Source organism: Lethenteron reissneri, chromosome 31 (genome assembly GCF_015708825.2).
Source record: "Lethenteron reissneri isolate LAM-NWPU_2019-01 chromosome 31, ASM1570882v1, whole genome shotgun sequence".
NCBI lineage: Eukaryota > Metazoa > Chordata > Hyperoartia > Petromyzontiformes > Petromyzontidae > Lethenteron > Lethenteron reissneri.
In genome coordinates, this window is record NC_083809.1 from 11,934,265 (window position 1) to 11,953,520 (window position 19,256).

A 19,256-nucleotide genomic window follows, 5' to 3' on the forward strand; every position below is an offset into this window, starting at 1 on the left:
GGACTCGACAATCAGTGTCTCATCAGCAGAGCCAGGCCCGCCCGATTCAATGGTGGTGAACTTTCAGACGCTATCGACAAGGACGCTTCCTCTGAAGACGCGGGTCTCTGTGGTGTGAGTCCCTGTGGTGTGAGTCCACACGAGACGTGGGTCCCAGTGGTGTGAGTCCACACGAGACGTGGGTCCCAGTGGTGTGAGTCCACACGATACGTGGGTCCCAGTGGTGTGAGTCCACACGAGACGTGGGTCCCAGTGGTGTGAGTCCACACGAGACGTGGGTCCCAGTGGTGTGAGTCCACACGAGACGTGAGTCCACACGAGACGTGGGTCCCAGTGGTGTGAGTCCACACGAGACGTGGGTCCCTGTGGTGCGAGTCCACGCGAGACGCGGTATTCTGATGACCGTGTCCATATTAGACACGGCGTGACACGAGCCTCTGTCTGTGTCTACCCCCCACCCTGCACCCCCGGCCCCCCAGGGAGTCATCACTCAGGGCGCGTTAATCCGCGCGCTGCTGTTGGGCGCGACAGCGGCGGCGATGGCCGCGTGGGGGGGGGGGGCACGTGAGTACGACACTCACCCTGGACACTCACCCTTACACTCACCCTTACACTCACCCGCACATTCCAATGAGACAGCAGCCGCTCAATTTAAGGCGACTTCTGTTGTGGAGTCTGCGGCTCACTCAATCCAAGACCGACACACAGATTTGGCGGTTCAAAGTTTGAGTTTAGACCGTTTAACGAGGACCGGTGTGTCATGCTGCGACAGTGTTCCACCAATCCGCCCATTTGCCCTGCGGTGTTTTTTTGTGAGTTTCGATCGTGGAGTCTAAGTGAGTGGAGGAGGCGAAGGGTACGACAGGGCAGAGGTGATGGGTTTAGCTCAAACGGTGGAGTTGTTGGATAGACTTGTACGCTGCGGTGGCTAGGATGTTAAATACCTCGACTGGTCTACAGGAGCGCGTGTGTCCGATCACGACCCTGACGATGCCTGCTGCTGTATATTTGGAGTTTGCGTGTTCTGCCCGTGGTCGTGTGAATTTTTCTCCGGGTCCCACGGGTTTTCACCTCCACATTTAGAATAAACATCGCGCGTTTAGAGTATTCGCCTGCTATAGATGTCCACGTCATACGCCACTGCTTCGTTGAGCTATCATTTGTGGCCAGATCGCTTCTGGAAAAGAGATACAATTATATAGCGCAGTGTTGCCTCACCTGGTAAAAGAAACACGTAGTTTAGTTTTAGTTTAGACCTGCTGGTGGTGATGGTGCGGTGTCTGCTGTTGGTGCCATTGCGTGGTAGACGAGTGAAGTGGGATTTGTGGAGACACACGAGAGGGCGATCTGGGTAAGTGTGGGGCTAGGGGTAACGAAGAGGCACACGAGAGGGAGATCTGGGTAAGTGTGAAGCAAGGGGTAACGAAGAGACACACGAGATGGCGATCTGGGTAAGTGTGGGGCTAGGGGTAACAAAGAGACACACGAGAGGGAGATCTGGGTAAGTGTGGGGCAAGGGGTAACGAAGAGGCACACGAGAGGGAGATCTGGGTGTGGGGGCAAGGGGTAACGAAGAGACACACGAGATGGCGATCTGGGTAAGTGTGGGGCTAGGGGTAACAAAGAGACACACGAGAGGGCGATCTGGGTAAGTGTGGGGCAAGGGGTAACGAAGACACCCACGATAGGGCGATCTGGGTAAGTGTGGGGGTAAGGGGTAACAAAGAGACACACGAGAGGGCGATCTGGGTAAGTGTGGGGCTAGGGGTAACAAAGAGACACACGAGAGGGCGATCTGGGTAAGTGTGGGGCAAGGGGTAACGAAGAGACACACGAGAGGGCGATCTGGGTAAGTGTGGGGCAAAAGGTGACGATGACCGCCAGAGTAGAATCATCATCACGCCCCCAGAATTAACATCGGTAAAAAACTATTTCTAGATTCACACTGTACTTTATTGATGTGTTTTGTCATATTACTAATTAGTATTATGCACACTTTAAATAAGTGTATGGATGTTATATTTATGTGTACAAGGCAGGATTAATGCTACCAAACATTTTCATTTTCTCCCGTATGTTCAGTCGGACGCGGGCCTCAACCCCCCACCCCTCTCCCCAGACATAAACATCGCACCAACGTTCGCCAATTCTACTTTCGCGCAGATTTTCAGGAATTGCACCCTGGCGGATGTCGAGGCGTTGCCGCATTTCACCTGGAAATAGTCTATTAACAAACACCCGCAGACTTGCATAGACACACAATACAAAGATCCCTGGATAGCCTTAGCAGACTGTATGGTCAAATACTGTTAGCGAGTAACGATGAAGGCCGGCACGGTACATGAGGGCTTGGGTGGCCAGCACCACGCCTGACCGCCTTTGTCTCCCCAGTGGCGATGTTTACACACCGCACCAAGTACTCATTTTAGGCTGAGTCGACCTAGGGGAGGCCCAGGACCGATTCAAATAATTGTCACTGGTGTTGGCCATAAGACTTAGACTCACATCGAGACCCATAGACTTACATAAGACACTCATAAACTTACATCGAGGCCCACAGACTTACATATACTGAGCGGTCCTGAGCCAGTGGAACAAGATCCACATTACTTTGGCGAGGCCGAGTCAAGGTCTAATGAACGCGACACCAGCCAACGTTGACTTCTCTTCACCGAGCGATTCAGCCTCTCGTGGTGGTGCTCACTTTACCCACCCTGGAGAGACGGTGATGATAACGACGACGATGATGAGGCTGAGTCGATCTTGATAGTAATTTAGAAACTAGCGTGCACAGTATTGGTTCACTTTGAGAGAGAGAATGGTTCGGAGGCGTGGGACACGACAAGTGAGGAGGAAGGCGGATCCGGACTGACGCTACCAACAATTGCCCAAGCTCTGGGGCCCTGTGCTGGCATGTTTGGCCAGCTCCGTGGACGAGGGTTTATGCAGCTGGGAGGGAACCGGAGCGCCCAGAGAAACCTCCCAAGTGTGAAGTGGGGGTCATCTCTGTGTAGATGGAAATGTACCCACTTGCTGTACTGCCATCATACCCCGATGACTTGCTCCTGATTATAATTATGATCCGGTTGAGATGATGATGACGCTAAAGCGATGCCGATGTTGTTGGATTGAGCCGAATGATGTCAACTCTACGGTGATGGATTAATGATACCGATACAGCCACGCTTGCAAATGTGATTTGTAATGTTGAATCTCACCCGTGCACCGTTAGTTCAAGTTTAACGTGCAATGAAATTGAGGGACTGTTGTTGGTGTGCTGCCTTGTCCCAAGCTTGCATTTGGTGTTGAGAATGGGCCCAGGACACGCTGGCGGGACTATGTCGCTCTGCTGGCCTGGGAATTCCCCACGGAACAGCTGGAGTCTGTCGCCAGGGAGAGGGAGGTGTGGACCGCGACTACTCAACACGCTGCCACCACGACCCTCACCATGACAAGCGGATTGAGAAACGAACGAACATATTAATTTATTTTTAGCGACTTAATTACTTTTTCTCGCTGACCCGCGAACCCCTATTGGACATCTGTGAAAAAAGATCTTCAAACGCATCGGAAATCTTCCAGGATAAATCAAGATTGTGATGCTGATGATGGAGATGATGATTATCTGGAAGATGAGCATGAAGATGAGCATGGGTGGATGTGGATCGCCAGGCGGGACGACTTGAGGCTCTCTCCCCCTGGGTGGACGAGGATGACCCCCCTGGGTGGACGAGCGTGACCTCCTGGGTGCAGTTGGACCGAGTCAAACGCCCCCCCCCCTATGCCCCCGAACAGATTTAAACTCACAGCCTTAGCGGCTGCTACCTGCGAGCCGCTCACTCTGCCACTGATTGCATGATTTGATGCGGGATGAGTGTGGTCACTGCATCATCGAGGGGGGGGGGTCCCGTGGTAGCAACCCCCCCTGCCTCCCTTCACGGGGGTCCCGCAGGAGCCTCTTGCTGTAGGGAGCGCGGCACAAAGGGCAGAGGCGCAGGACTCCCACAGAGAACCCCTCCAGCGCCTCGAGGCACGCGTCGTGGTACACGTGGGCACACGACAGGAGCACCGGGGGCGCTCCCGCTGGGGTCAGCGCCGGGGGGCGCGCCGGGGGGCACGCCGGGGGGCACGCCGGGATCGGGGCCGCAGCGGCCCTCGCCGCCCCTCTCCGCGTCCCCGGCTTCTGTTCCCGTCTCTCCGTGACCGCCGCCCCCCCTCTTTGGGGAGCTGCGCTCCCCCGGCCCCTCCCCTTGGTGGCCCCGACACCGCCATGCTGCCGGAGAGGCCGGGCACCAGCCGGAGCCTCCTGCGCCGGCGTCCACAGCGAGGTGAGGCAGATGGGGCAGAGGCGTGGGTCCCGCGCCAGTGCCTGAGAGAGGCGAGGAATGGAAGAGTGAGGGCCACGTGCTTGCCAGCTGGTGTGTTAATGTGAGATCGGAGAGCGGCGTCGAAGACGGAGTGGAAACATCACAGCCAGTTTTGACTTAAACTGGTTAATAACGTCCTTCTAATGATTGCTCAGTTTATACCCATCTTCTCGGTTGAAATTGTGTCTATATATCTGGATGGCTTCATGAACGAATCTTGTTGATAGCCAGTTGGTTTGCAAAGTACCTTCGTATTGGATAAATCTATTTCGTGTGAGCCCACCGCATTAAAATAATGATCAGCCACGGCCGAGGTATTGGTCCTACCGTGTTTCAGATCTGCCTTATGTTCACGAACACGGTCCGAGACATGTCGCTTAGTTTCCCCAATGTAACTACTGCCGCAGACACAGCTTAGTTTGGAGACGCCGGGGTATTGCATGTCAGGGATCACATCCTTCACAGATGGGATGAGATCACGAATTTTATGTACTGTGTTAAATCGAACCTGGATTTTGTGTTTGCTCATGATTTTGGTGACTCCTGCTATGTATGGCAAGGTTATGGGTTTTGATTGGGTCCTCAGATGGTTCTTTCCCAACGGTTGGGGTGATTGCTTTACGGATTGTGTCGTCTGAATATCCATTCATCTTGTGGCTGTCAGGCGACAGCCACAAATCTGACTGTCGCCTGATGAAGCCAGATGTAATTACTGGCGAAACATAGTACTCGGATTGTAAATGGTGTGGCTTTGCTCTCTAACACACCGGTGTGCAGTACTAGTGACGAATTGGCACGTTCTGTGTACGTCACAAAACCTTTCTAATTGGCTGTGTTGGGTGGTGGCGGGTTTAACGACACATTTATATTTACGCGATCTGACCCAAAAAAACCTGTATTATGGATATTTGTCGCGAAAGCCCACGTGTTAAATGGATAATATATGGCATTGTCTTTGAAACTGGTCTACACCAGAGACAGCAGCAGCAGCCCTCTGTCGAGCCGAGTCTCACCGGCTGTGTTGACGCTGCACGCGACGTCCACACACGCCAGGTGGCGCTCGCGCGTCACCGTCCCAGCCTGGCTTTCCCACATACCGTATTCTGGCGACTATGTTTATACAAGTGGAATTTTTTATATATTATAAAATAATAACCACGTATAGTATAATACATTTTAATATATCAATAACGTGCACTTTTCACAGCGATGGTCGTACGGTACAAATGCGCAATGGGTTACTGAGCATCTTCTGTTTAGGTACCGCACCACGCTACGATCCACCATCCCATCTCCTTGCTTCAATTCAAGTACTTTCTCTTTACGTTCTGGTTTTCAGGAAGGCATCCTGGGCGTAAACCGAGCCATGCCCGTGCCTTCATCTGTGTGCGAATCAGCTCAAGCCGCCCGTGCACCACGTGACTCCCGTGTGGCCACCCCAAGGGAACCCGTCTCCCTCCCACTGGCCCCTGTGAAAAACAGACTCCACTCCCCCCTCGGCCGGCAGCAGCGTCGAGTCCCTGATGCAGCAGCATCCTCCTCGCCCCCCCCCTCTCCCGACACCCTGCGCTCCCCTTCCTCCGCTCTTTTCCCATCCATTCCCCATACCTGCTAATCCCTTATCAGTGCCCTACCTTATTACAGACACATTCAGACCTTAATGATCACCCCGTGCCCTTATAAATCTCAACGTTCAACCTACAAACTCCCATTACAAGGGAGAAACAAATAGGCATGTTGCCCATATTGAAACGGCTGTACGCCGTATGGACCTGAAAACTAAATTTTCCTGTACAGAATCTGGGTAAACAGTATGGGTTGAAGAGTATGCTTCCCTATCACTCCCCACGCATTCTTTATCTGCCCCCTCCCTCATCCCCCCACCGTCCACTCTACTCCCCTCCCCGTGCCGCGCGCTGCGGGTGGTGCACGGTGTTATGCGAAATACTCAATAATCCGCAGCATCGCTGTGGAGAATGATGTAACGAGATAACTAAGCAGGTACAATTCGCCTACTTCACGTCTCAACTCCACACAGAGGTGAGGAGTTTTTGTGACACATTGGTTGAAGTCTTCCTTGGATCGAGCACACAGCCCGACTCGTCTGATGAAGACACGAGAGTTTTGTGTTGAACTAATGCTGCTGAAATGTTAAACCAAGCTGTTTATGGGATGGGTACAAAGTTATTACATTTTGTCACTGTCTTCGTGCGTGTTACTGTGCTCCACACCTGACGACACGAGTTCGATTCCTGCTCACGGCCAACACCAGTGGCGATTAGCTGAGCCGGTCCTGGGCCTCCCCTAGGTCGACTCAGCCTCAAATTAGTACCTAGTGTGGTATGGAAATTTCGCCACTAGGGAGACAAAGGTGGTGGGGCCTGGTACTGGCCACCCACCCCCTCATGTGCTGTGCTGGCCTTCATAGGTGCAACTCGCTAGCAGCACTTGCCCCAAAAGTCTGTTAAAGGCTACACGGGAGGTCTTTGTCTTCGTGAAGGACGCTGCTGGGCAGTTTGAGGCAGCCGCCCTCCACCAACAACGGAGGGCAGATGAGCGACGCTCACAACAATGAGCAGAACTAAAACGCTAAAAGTTAGCACAGGGAGGAGCACAGGTGGTGCACCTGCCAGGCATCTCAATCAATCAACGCATGGTACCTGGGTCTGTTACATGACCTCCTTCCAGCGGGCCTTCGACACTTCACGTGGCCTCCAAATGCACAGAGTATGGCACAAGCCCCATGGTGAAGTCACCGCCACTTAGTGGTGAACGACGGTGGTTGTAGTTGTGTGTGCATGTAGCACGCGATCACAAATCACTCTTTGATTCAATAAAAAAATACAGTATCTCTCAGCAGCACATCTATAACCATCCTGAAGGGAAAGAACAATTACCTGATCTCTGACCCCAGGAACAAGTTTGTAGGTTTGCTGAGCGTTTGTGTTGAGGTTTTGGGAGAGGGGAAACCGCTCAGATCAAACATCATCATGGGGCAAGGAAGGTTTGTGAACCTGCTGGGGCTACAGTCCCTATGCGTGGTGGACTGTGCCATCTGCAGAGGAGATACAAAGAGTGATCCAGATCCTGAGACTACCGGGGTATCTCCCTCCTCTGTGAGGCCGCAACAGGTCCTGGCGATGGTTATTCAACGTCGCATTGCCAGGCGCACTGAGGAGAGTTTTGTGATTTCAGACTGGGGCGGTTCTGCACGGACACCTATTTTCTCGGTCCGTCTGTTACAGCAGAGGTGTCGGGGATTTTAACAGGAAGTAACATCTTTGTATTACTGACCTGGTCAAGGCCTATGATTCCAATTAATAGGCCAGGGCTCTGAGCTGTTGTTCGTGCTTTGAGAGTCCCTGACCGTCTGCTAACAATCATTAAAGACCTTCATCAAGGTAAGCAGGCCCAGGTAAAGCTGTGTGGCAAGGAGTCGGAGCATTTTTGGTTCCCATGTGGGTGTAGACAGGGATGTCCTCTGGCCCAACCACTATTTAACATCTTCTTTTGACCACTTATTTCTAGAACCTTTTCCTGGCTGTACCAGTGGAGTTTCTATCCAGTACAGATACAATGGCAGGCTGATCGATGCCCAAGTGCAGTCGAGGGATGGCTCCATATTGGTCAAATTTGTAATGTATGCGTATGATCTGGTAATTGCTGCTTACTCTGAGAAGGAGTTGGAGATGCAATTGTTGAACCTGGAGCATGCCACTAAGAGATGGGGCATGACTATCAAAACAGAAATCAAAGCACGTGTCTGAGTATTTGGTGTCATCAAACACTCCACCCCCGCCACTCGCCACGAGTGATGGAGCAGTTGGGGACAGAGTGGAGAAGTTTCCGTATCTGGGCGGTGTGATTTCCGCACCTCCGATTAGCAAAGCTGGCTCCGTACGGTGCGAAACAAGTTCACCATACATACATAATGAGCTCCAGTTTGATAGCGGAAGTCTCACTCCAAATAAATCAAGCAGCATTAACTTTTTATCAGCTGCGTAACGCTGTGTGGAAGCTACCTGGCCACATTTATGCCCTCCTCTAATAACGTGGAGCCCTTTAAATGAGCATCTGCACCGGTTTAAAAGATTCAGGTTGGCCTGCCTACGATCTATCCTGGGTTTAACCAGACTGGATTGTGTGAGGAGCTCACAGATCCTTGAAAGATCTGGACACAGTCCCATTGATGTGCTCTCCAGCAGGCAAGTCTGCATTGGCTGGGCCATGTAGCCCACCACATGCCCAAGCAGCTTCTGTTTGGCTGGAGAGAGGGGCAAAATGGGCATAGCACGGGCTGGAGAAACATGAACTGATGACTGGTACCAGCAGTGTCGAGATCGGCCTCTGTGGCGGAAGCTCGTGAAGGACGCTACTGGGCAGTTGGAGGCTGCCCTCCAACAACATCGGAGGGTAGAGGAGCGACGCTCACAATAACGATGGGAGTGCCGGGTGGCTAAACGGCAGCGAGTTGGCACAGTAGGGGGTACAGCTGGTACATCTACTGGTCATCTCAGTCAGCCAACCCATGGCACCTGGGCCTGTGCCGTGACTTCCTGTTAGCCTTCAACACTTCACGTGGCCTCAAAGTGCACCTGGCCTGGCACAGGCGCTGTGGTGACATCACCGTCACTTAGGTATTGGTATTAGCAGGTATTCATTGGGTGTGACAGTGTGCTCTGTGTGTAACTGTGTGTGTGACGGTGTGACTGTGTGATGGTGTGACTGTGTGTGATGGTTTATGTGACGGTGTGACAGTGTGTGTGACAGATGGGGTAGCTGTGGAGAGAGTGGAGAGTTTTCCATACCTGGGCAGTGTGCTCATTATCGGCTACAGTTTGACAGCAGCTGTCTCACTCCGAATCAGTCGAGCAGCAGTATATCTTTTCATAGGCTCTGTAATGCTGTGTGGAAGCTACCTGGTCTCACGCTCCACGCAAAGTTTCGGGTCTTCTCGGCCACGGTCATTCCCTCCCTTCTCTATGATTGTGTGATGGTGTGTGTGACAGTGTGACGGTGTGACGGGATGTGTGATGGTGTGTTTGTGTGAGGGGGTTTGTGACGGGGTGTGTGTGTGAGGGGGAGTACTGTGTGAATGTGTGACTGTGTGTGTGAGGGGGAGTACTGTGTGACAGGGTTTGTGTGTGACAGGGTGTGTGTGTGACAGGGTGTGTGTGACTGTGTGTGTGACAGGGTGTGTGTGTGAGGGGGTGTGTGTGTGACAGGGTGTGTGTGTGACAGGGTGTGTGTGTGACGGTGTGTGTGACAGGGTGTGTGTGTGACAGGGTGTGTGTGTGACAGGGTGTGTGTGTGACAGGGTGTGTGTGTGACAGGGTGTGTGTGTGTGAATGTGTGATGGTGTGTGAATGTGTGACGGTGTGTGAATGTGTGACGGTGTGTGTGACTGTGTGTGTGTGACTGTGTGTGTGACTGTGTGTGTGTGACTGTGTGTGTGTGACTGTGTGTGTGACTGTGTGTGTGTGACTGTGTGTGTGTGACTGTGTGTGTGTGTGACTGTGTGTGTGTGTTGGAAGAGGTCACCCCCTGTGAGTGGCTGGCTGAGGTTCCAGCTGTTGAGGAAGTACTGACCTCTTCCAACACACAAAGATCTTTGATCTTTGTGTGTTGGAAGAGGTCACCCCCTGTGAGTGGCTGGCTGAGGTTCCAGCTGTTGAGGAAGTACTGAGGGCGATCCGGAGTCTGAGACCAGGGAAGGCACCGGGCAGAGATGATCTCCCAAGCGAAATGCTGGGGGAGGGTGGCGTTTGTGCACGGACTGCCCTATATGACATCATAACAGCGGTCTGGGCCACTGGGCGGGTTCCGCGGGGCTGGAGGGGTGCCCTGGTGGTCCCCCTCTTTAAGAGGGGGGACCGCACAGACTGTAGCAACTACAGGGGCATCTCACTCCTCAGTGTGCCGGGTAAGGTCCTGGCAAGGATTATTCAACATCGCCTTGCTAGGCACGCTGGAGAGGGGCTTGCGGAGCCCCAGTGCGGTTTCAGGAGGGGGCGGTCCTGCACGGATGCCATATTTTCTGTCCGTCTGCTACAGCAGAGGTGTAGGGAATTCCAAAAAGACCTACATCTCTGCTTTATTGACCTGGTCAAGGCCTATGATACCATCAGTAGGACTGGACTCTGGGTTGTTCTTCGTGCTTTCGGAGTCCCTGACCCTCTGCTCACGATCATTAAGGACCTTCATGATGGTGAGCGGGCCCGGGTAAAACTACGTGGCCGGGAGTCGGAGCCTTTCTCTGTACACCTTGGGGTGCGACAGGGATGTCCTCTGGCTCCCACATTATTTAACATCTATTTTGACCGCGTAGTTCGTGAAGCCTTCAATAGCTGTACCGGGGGAATTTCCGTTTGGTACAGATATAATGGGAGGCTGATCGACGCCCGGGTGCGATCAAGGGATGGCTCCCTATTGGTCAACCACGTTATGTATGCCGATGATTTGGTAATAGCTGCTCATTCAGAAGAGGAGTTGGAGGCGCTGCTGCTGAGACTGGAGCGTGCCACTAAGAGGTGGGGCCTTACCATCAGCCCCACCAAAACCAAGCACCTGCCTGGGTATTTTGTACCATCGGACACTCCACCCCCACAACTCCCAATTGGTGATGGGGCAGTTGTGGAGAGAGTGGAGAGTTTCCCATACCTGGGCAGTATGCTTATGACCGGCTCCAGTCTATCAGCAGAGGTCTCACTCCGAATCAGTCGAGCGGCAATATCTTTTCATCGGTTGCGTAACGCTGTGTGGAAGCTACCTGGTCTGTCGCTCCGCACGAAGCTTCAGGTCTTCTCGGCCACGGTCATTCCCTCCCTTCTCTACGCTTGCGAGACGTGGACCCCCCTGGTGGAGCATCTTCGCCGGTTGGAAACATTTGGGCTGGCCTGCCTACGATCCATCCTGGGTTTGGCCGGGCTGGATTGTGTGGGGAGCTCACGGATCCTTGAAGGGTCTGGGCGGGGTCCCATCAGTGAGCTCCTCCGGCAGGCAAGGCTGCGTTGGCTGGGTCATGTAGCCCGCATGCCCAGCCACCGCGTGCCTAAACAGCTTTTGTTCGGCCGGATCGAGGGGGCTAGACGGGCGCGGCACTTGCTGGAGAAGAGATGGAGTGATGTGGTACAGGAGGACGTGGAGCTGAGTGGACTTGCCGATGACTGGTACCAGCGGTGTCAAGATCGGCCTCAGTGGAGGAGGCTCGTGAAGGAAGCTACTGGGCAGTTGGAGGCAGTCGCCCTCCAACAACAACGGAGGGCGGAGGAGCGACGCTCACAACAACGAGCGGAGCGCCGGGTGGCTAAAGCACAGCAAGTTGGCACAGTAGGGGGCACAGGTGGTGCATCAGCCAGTCATCTCGGTCATCTCGGTCAGTCGACCAGTGGCACCTGCTGGGTCTGCCCCGTGACCTCCTGCCAGCGGGCTTTCGACACTTCACGTGGCCTCAAGGTGCACTTGGCCTGGCACAAGCATCGTGGTGACGTCACCGCCACTTAGTGGCGAATGGCGGTTGTTGTTGTTGTTGTGTGTGACTGTGTGTGTGTGTGTGACTGTGTGTGTGTGACTGTGTGTGTGTGTGACTGTGTGTGTGACTGTGTGTGTGTGACTGTGTGTGTGTGTGACTGTGTGTGTGTGACTGTGTGTGTGTGACTGTGTGTGTGTGACGGTGTTTGTGTGTGAGGGGGAGTTCTGTGTGAGCACCGTGGCCTCGATGCGCTCCCAGTCCCAGCTGGCGCTCGCCCCCTCGCTCTGCTGTGCTCGCCGCTCGCGCTCCACCTCCATCTCCCGCAGGAAGGCGTCCACGCCAGAGTCGCACGCACGAACCAGACGCTCGCCCAGCACCAGCAGCTTGCGGGGTCACAGGGTCACAGGGTCGCAGGTCGTGGGGTCACAAAGTGGTGGGATCACATGGTCACAGGATCACATGATCGTGGGGTTACATGGTCGTGAGGTCACGCAATCGCGGGGTCACACGGTCGTGGGGTCACACGGTCGTGGGGTCGCGGGGTCACACAGTCGCCATATAAAAATAAATGGTTATTATCAACATCATCATCACCGTCATCATCAGTAGCAGCATAATCATCATCAGCAGCAGCAGCATAATCATCATCAGCAGCAGTATAACCATCATCATCAGTAACAGCATAACCATCATCAGGATCAGTGTAACCATCATCATCAGCAGCGTGACCATGATCATCATCATCAGCAGCAGTGTAACCATCATCATCATCAGCATAACCATCATCAGCAGCAGCAGCAGCAGTGTAACCATCATCATCATCAGCATAACCATCATCATCAGCAGGGCACCTTGTTCTCGTAGAAGCGGCGGCGCAGCGCGGGGTCGCGGGGCGGCACAGACTCGCGGAGGCGGCGGAACCGCGCCCGGGCAGAGACGCCCCTCCACCACGCCTGCAGCCTACTCAGCAGCAGCAGTATCAGCACACACATCGTCAGAGACGCCCCTCCACCACGCCTGCAGCCTACTCGGTACCAGCAGCAGTAGCAACAGCAGCAGCAGTAGTACACACATCATCAGAGACGCCCCTCCACCACGCCTGCAGCCTACTCGGTACCAGCAGCAGTAGCAACAGCAGCAGCAGTAGTACACACATCATCAGAGACGCCCCTCCACCACGCCTGCAGCCTACTCGGTACCAGCAGCAGTAGCAACAGCAGCAGTAGTACACACATCATCAGAGACGCCCCTCCACCACGCCTGCAGCCTACTCGGTACCAGCAGCAGTAGCAACAGCAGCAGTAGTACACGCATCATCAGAGACGCCCCTCCACCACGCCTGCAGCCTACTCGGTACCAGCAGCAGTAGTACACGCAGCAGCAGCAGCAGTAGTACACACATCATGAGAGACCCCCCTCCAGCACGCCTGCAGCCTACTCGGCAGCAGCAGAAGCATCATCAGTAGTAGTAGAAGTATCAGAAGGGTCAGGAGAAGTACCAGGGGAGGTATCAATACCATGATCATTGTCATCCTGAGCATCATGAGCATCACTAGCAGCAGTCGTATCATCACGAGCATCATCATCAATGGCAGAACAGCAGTGAGTAGCAGCAGGAGTAGCAGCAGCATCATCAGCAACATCATTAAGTCGGTGGTGGTGCTGGTGTTGTTGTTGGTATTGACTAGCAACTGTCGTCACACACAGAAACGCAGTGGTCACGCACATGCGTCACGTGATGTACGGGAGACTTAAGCTGGCCTAGAGAGAGACAGAGATCGCCAGACTCAGCCAGCTTTGTTCGAGTGCCGTGAAGAAGAAAAAGAGGGGCCATTGCCGTCACCGCGCGTGCCGAGGTTCGCTGTGCGCTGTGCTTGTGCATCACTACCAATGTGACGGCATCAGCAGATATTTTTGTTAACGTCGCAGGAATTGTTCGTCTGTGTTGTTGTGTGTTTGCTGTGTGGTTGTGGTGGTTGTTGTTTTGGTGGTTGTGGTGTTTGTGTTTGCTGTGTGGTGGTTGTGGTGGTTGTGGTGTTTGTGTTGGTTGTGGTGTTTGTGTTGGTTATGGTGGTTGTGGTGTTTGTGTTGGTTGTGGTGGTTGTGGCTGTGATTGCTGAGCGCACCGCGTGGCACACTTGTGGCGGTAGAGGCGGGAGGCTTCGTGCACGACGCGAGCCTCATAGGGAGACACGCGGCACACGGGGCAGCGTCGGCAGCGCGCCACTCGCTCCAGCGCCTCCACACATCCCTGGGGGGCACGGGAGGGGGGGGGGGCGAGGTCTGCGGTGAGAGTGACTCACGTGGAGTGTCTGGGGGGGGGGGGTGCCGACCAGTGGTAGCGCGTTTGTCATTTGTTGCGGACGTTGGCGGTTCGATTCCATCAGGCCACATTGGTTAATACTACACTCTAATACTAAACTTTAATACTAGACTTTAATACTACACTCTAATACTAGACTTTAATACTACACTCTAATACTAGACTCTAATACTACACTCTAATACTACACTCTAATACTAGACTTTAATACTAGACTTTAATACTACACTCTAATACTAGACTTTAATATTAGACTTTAATACTACACTCTAATACTAGACTTTAATATCAGACTTTAATATTAGACTTTAATACTACACTCTAATACTAGACTTTAATATCAGACTTTAATACTACACTCTAATACTAGACTTTAATATCAGACTTTAATACTACACTCTAATACTACACTCTAATACTAGACTTTAATACTAGACTTAAATACTCTAATACTCGACTTTAATACTCTAATACTAGACTTTAATACTAGACTCTAATACTAGACTTTAATACTCGACTTTAATTCTAGACTCTAATACTCTAATACTAGACTTTAATTCTAGACTCTAATACTCTAATACTAGACTTTAATACTCTAATACTAGACTTTAATACTAGACTCTAATACTAGACTCTAATACTAGACTCTAATACTAGACTGGACCACCACATGTGCCCGGGCGGTGATGGCGATGCACGCATCCTGTAATCCAGCACTCCAGCGGCTAGGATCGGTGGCTCACCAGAAGGCAGTTGAGCAAATGGATTAATCACCATCTGTTTACATCTGTACTGAGTGTTACCCCATCCCGCAAGTGGGTGCTCCGGTTTCATAATTAGTTAGTCATTAAATGGCTGAAAAAATATCTTGCAGCAGGGAGGACCCTCCCGCGACTCAGTGTGGTTGTGGTGGATATGTAACATGATTAACATTATTAGACTGCATCACACACTGCGTCAACACACAGCATCACCACACTCAGTATCATCACCACGTCATCATCACCACGTCATCATCACACACATCATCACACACGTCATCATCACATACGTTATCGCAAACAGTATCATCACACAGTGTCATCACACAGCATCGGCACACACAGTGTCAACACACAGCATCATGATAGTCAGTGTCATCACACACGTCATCATCATACGTCATCATCACACACCATCATCACACGCGGCATCATCACACTCGGCGGCCGCGCTAGTAAATAGTGCGGCCATTGTGAGTTGGAAGTCAGGGTCCGGAGAGTGGGGTGAGATCCGTATGGAGTGTGCGGTGGTGGTGGAAGTGATGGCGATGGGTAGGGAGAGATGCGTGGTGTGCGATGGTGGTAGTGATGGCGATGGGTAGGGTGAGATACGTATGGAGTGTGCGGTGGTGGTGGTGGTGGTGGTGATGGCGATAGGTAGGGAGAGATGCGTGGTGTGCGGCGGTGGTGGTGATGGCGATGGGTAGGGAGAGATGCGTGGTGTGCGGCGGTGGTGGTGATGGCGATGGGTAGGGAGAGATGCGTGGTGTGCGGTGGCGGTGGTGGTAGTGATGGGTAGGGAGAGATGCGTGGTGTGCGGTGGTGGTGGTGATGGCGATGGGTAGGGAGAGATGCGTGGTGTGCGGCGGTGGTGGTGATGGCGATGGGTAGGAAGAGATGCGTGGTGTGCGGCGGTGGTGGTGATGGCGATGGGTAGGGAGAGATGCGTGGTGTGCGGTGGCGGTGGTGGTAGTGATGGGTAGGGAGAGATGCGTGGTGTGCGGTGGCGGTGGTGGTGGTGATGGGTAGGGAGAGATGTGTGGTGTGCGGTGGGGGTGGTGGTGGCGATGGGTAGGGAGAGATGCGTGGTGTGCGGTGGCGGTGGTGGTGGTGATGGGTAGGGAGAGATGCGTGGTGTGCGGTGGCGGTGGTTATGGCGATGGGTAGGGAGAGATGCGTGGTGTGCGGTGGGGGTGGTGGTAGTGATGGGTAGGGAGAGATGCGTGGTGTGCGGTGGGGGTGGTGGTGGTAGTGATGGGTAGGGTGAGATGCGTGGTGTGCGGTGGCGGTGGTGGTAGTGATGGGTAGGGTGAGATGCGTGGTGTGCGGTGGCGGTGGTGGTAGTGATGGGTAGGGAGAGATGCGTTGGGTGCGGTGGTGGTGGTGGTAGTGATGGGTAGGGAGAGATGCGTGGTGTGCGGTGGCGGTGGTGGTAGTGATGGGTAGGGTGAGATGCGTGGTGTGCGGTGGTGGTGGTGGTAGTGATGGGTAGGGTGAGATGCGTGGTGTGCGGTGGTGGTGGTGGTAGTGATGGGTAGGGTGAGATGCGTGGTGTGCGGTGGTGGTGGTGGTAGTGATGGGTAGGGTGAGATGCGTGGTGTGCGGTGGTGGTGGTGGTAGTGATGGGTAGGGTGAGATGCGTGGTGTGCGGTGGCGGTGGTGGTAGTGATGGGTAGGGTGAGATGCGTGGTGTGCGGTGGCGGTGGTGGTAGTGATGGGTAGGGTGAGATGCGTGGTGTGCGGTGGCGGTGGTGATGGGTAGGGTGAGATGCGTGGTGTGCGGTGGCGGTGGTGGTAGTGATGGGTAGGGTGAGATGCGTGGTGTGCGGTGGTGGTAGTGATGGGTAGGGTGAGATGCGTGGTGTGCGGTGGTGGTAGTGATGGGTAGGGTGAGATGCGTGGTGTGCGGTGGTGGTAGTGATGGGTAGGGTGAGATGCGTGGTGTGCGGTGGTGGTAGTGATGGGTAGGGTGAGATGCGTGGTGTGCGGTGGTGGTAGTGATGGGTAGGGTGAGATGCGTGGTGTGCGGTGGTGGTAGTGATGGGTAGGGAGAGATGCGTTGGGTGCGGTGGTGGTGTCCGCGTGTTGGGCGAGGGGAGTCGTGGCTCAGCAGTTAGCACACTGCGCTACAAACCCGGAAACCCGAGTTCGATTCATGGTTACGGCCACCAACATTAGCGATGATGATCTGAACCGGTCCTGGGCCTCTCCTAGGTCGACTCAGTCTCAAATGAGTACCTGCTGCGGTGTGTAAACATCACCACTGGGTGGACAAAGGCGGCCGGGCACGGTAGTGGCCACACACTCCTTCGTGCACCGTCCCGGCCTTCATAAGCGCAAGCTAATAGCACTTGCCCCAACAGTACGTTAGGGGCTACACGGGGGAACTTTGTATTTATCTTTTTGCACGAGGGATGTTGTTTGTGCGGGCAGTGAGCGGCGGGGATGGTGAGTGGTGCGTTGAGCAGTGGTGAATGGAGCTGAGGCATGGTAACACATTTCACATGGGTAACCGTGGTGATAATAATATTGAGTTGTTATAGCAGCAGCGTGTATTTAACTACAGCTCACAACGCTGCGCAATCTGCAAACACAGAGGCGCGCGTAGTCTACGACGTTTTCAGCCAATTAATGACGAGTGTTTGTACACGTGGGAGCAGAATCAGAGCATCTGGAGAAAACGCACGCGCACGAGGGAGCAACGCTCTATCCCACGCAGACGCGACAGACGGAGATTATTCCTCGCTCTGCTGTACCGTCTCCTCCTGGGCGAGCCGGGGTATGGCTCCTTCACGACGCCCAGCCCACCCGTGGGAATAGAGTGAGTTTTGCAAGAATCTGCGCGTGATCCGCCAACCCCCGCCGCCGCCGCCACCTCCACGCAGCGCTGGACTACAGGCAGCAGTCACGTGCAGGAGGGGCAGCAGGGGCAGCACAGCTGCCCGATGAGGACCGCTGCCTTACCTGGTGGAAGACGTGGGAGCAGGACAGCAGCACCTGGGGTGAGGAGGGTGGTGAGGGTGGTGAGGGTGAGGAGTTCAGCAAATGAGACGCTCACCACACACACACCAAGCCGTCACAAGTAGACTCCCCTCCCGAAGGCAGAAAGGGTTTTTTTATCTATGGGACCTTTTTCTTTTTGACAGCATCAAAATGAAAATAAATAAGAATATGCTTTACCCATTTGTGGCAATAAACGCGACGTTTTGTATACGTGACAAACCTTACTGATTGTCCGTGTCGGGTGGTGGCGGGTTCAATGACACATTTATATTCGCGCGATCTAACCCAAAAAAAACCTCTATTATGGATAACATTAGTCACAAATGCCGAAGTGTTATTTCATCACAAGGGGCTTTGATGGAGTTGTTGCAAGTTGGTTAACTGACCGCCACTCTGACGCGCCTCCTAGGCCAACGACTCACCGCGATTCAGGGTGGTGGTGGTGGCTATAGACCTGATCTATTTGACAGATTTATTTTGAGCGATTAGTTTTATCTTTTCTACACTTTGCACGCCTATTGATTGTTGGTACTGTTTGTTGTTGGAACTCGCTGACCCCGTGCCCCTGCTGGACATCTGTGACAAAGAGCTTCAGAGCTCATCGGATTCCTTCTGCCGCTGGCGTTGAACCGCAAGCGGGAATCGAACTCGCGTCGCCAGGTTCAGAATCAGTATTTATACTGCAGCAGGAGGAATCCGATGATCTATAAAGCTCTTTTTTTTACAGATGTCCATTCAGGGGCACCGGGTAAGAACGTGACGACAACAAACGGGAACAAAACCACGATGGGAGTGCGAAGTACAAGAAAGGTAAACAAATCACCCAGACAAGTACAACACTCAGCCAGACGCATCCTACCAGGCAGAGCCCACCGAGTCGACCTGGCCACTGATTCGACCTGGCGACCACAAATGGCAGCAGCTCAACAAAGTGTCTTGTCATTTGGACATTTATGGCGGCCATGTCAGCTGCATCGTCTCAATGGATGCTTCTAGATGTGGGGGTTCACAGCCGGTGTGGTTTTTTTGTTCTTCCATTTGGACGACTGCAGCCCTCCTCAAGATGTGTGTCCTACCCATCATCCTACCGATCATCCTACCCATCATCCTACCCATCATCCTACCCATCAACATGATGCGTGTCCTACCCATCATCCTACCCATTATCATAATGCGTGTCCTACCCATCATCCTACCCATCATCCTACCCATCATCATAATGCGTGTCCTACCCATCATCCTACCCATCAACATGCGTGTCCTACCCATCATCTTACCCATCATCATGATGCGTGTCCTACCCATCATCCTACTCATCATCATAATGCATG

The 19,256-nt window shown here is 53.4% G+C and overlaps 1 protein-coding gene across 1 annotated transcript in view; it reads right to left on the reverse strand.

Moving 5' to 3' along the window:
• Positions 1-3,470: 3,470 nt before the first annotated feature.
• The window catches only part of LOC133349861 (RING finger protein 32-like), a 28,539-nt gene continuing 12,753 nt past the window's right edge, over positions 3,471-19,256 (reverse strand). The window contains 6 exon segments of the mRNA XM_061563666.1: positions 3,471-3,907; positions 3,910-4,369; positions 12,075-12,221; positions 12,690-12,798; positions 13,965-14,089; positions 17,887-17,919. Coding sequence (XP_061419650.1) covers positions 3,837-3,907; positions 3,910-4,369; positions 12,075-12,221; positions 12,690-12,798; positions 13,965-14,089; positions 17,887-17,919 — 945 coding nt within the window. The 3' untranslated portion in view covers positions 3,471-3,836.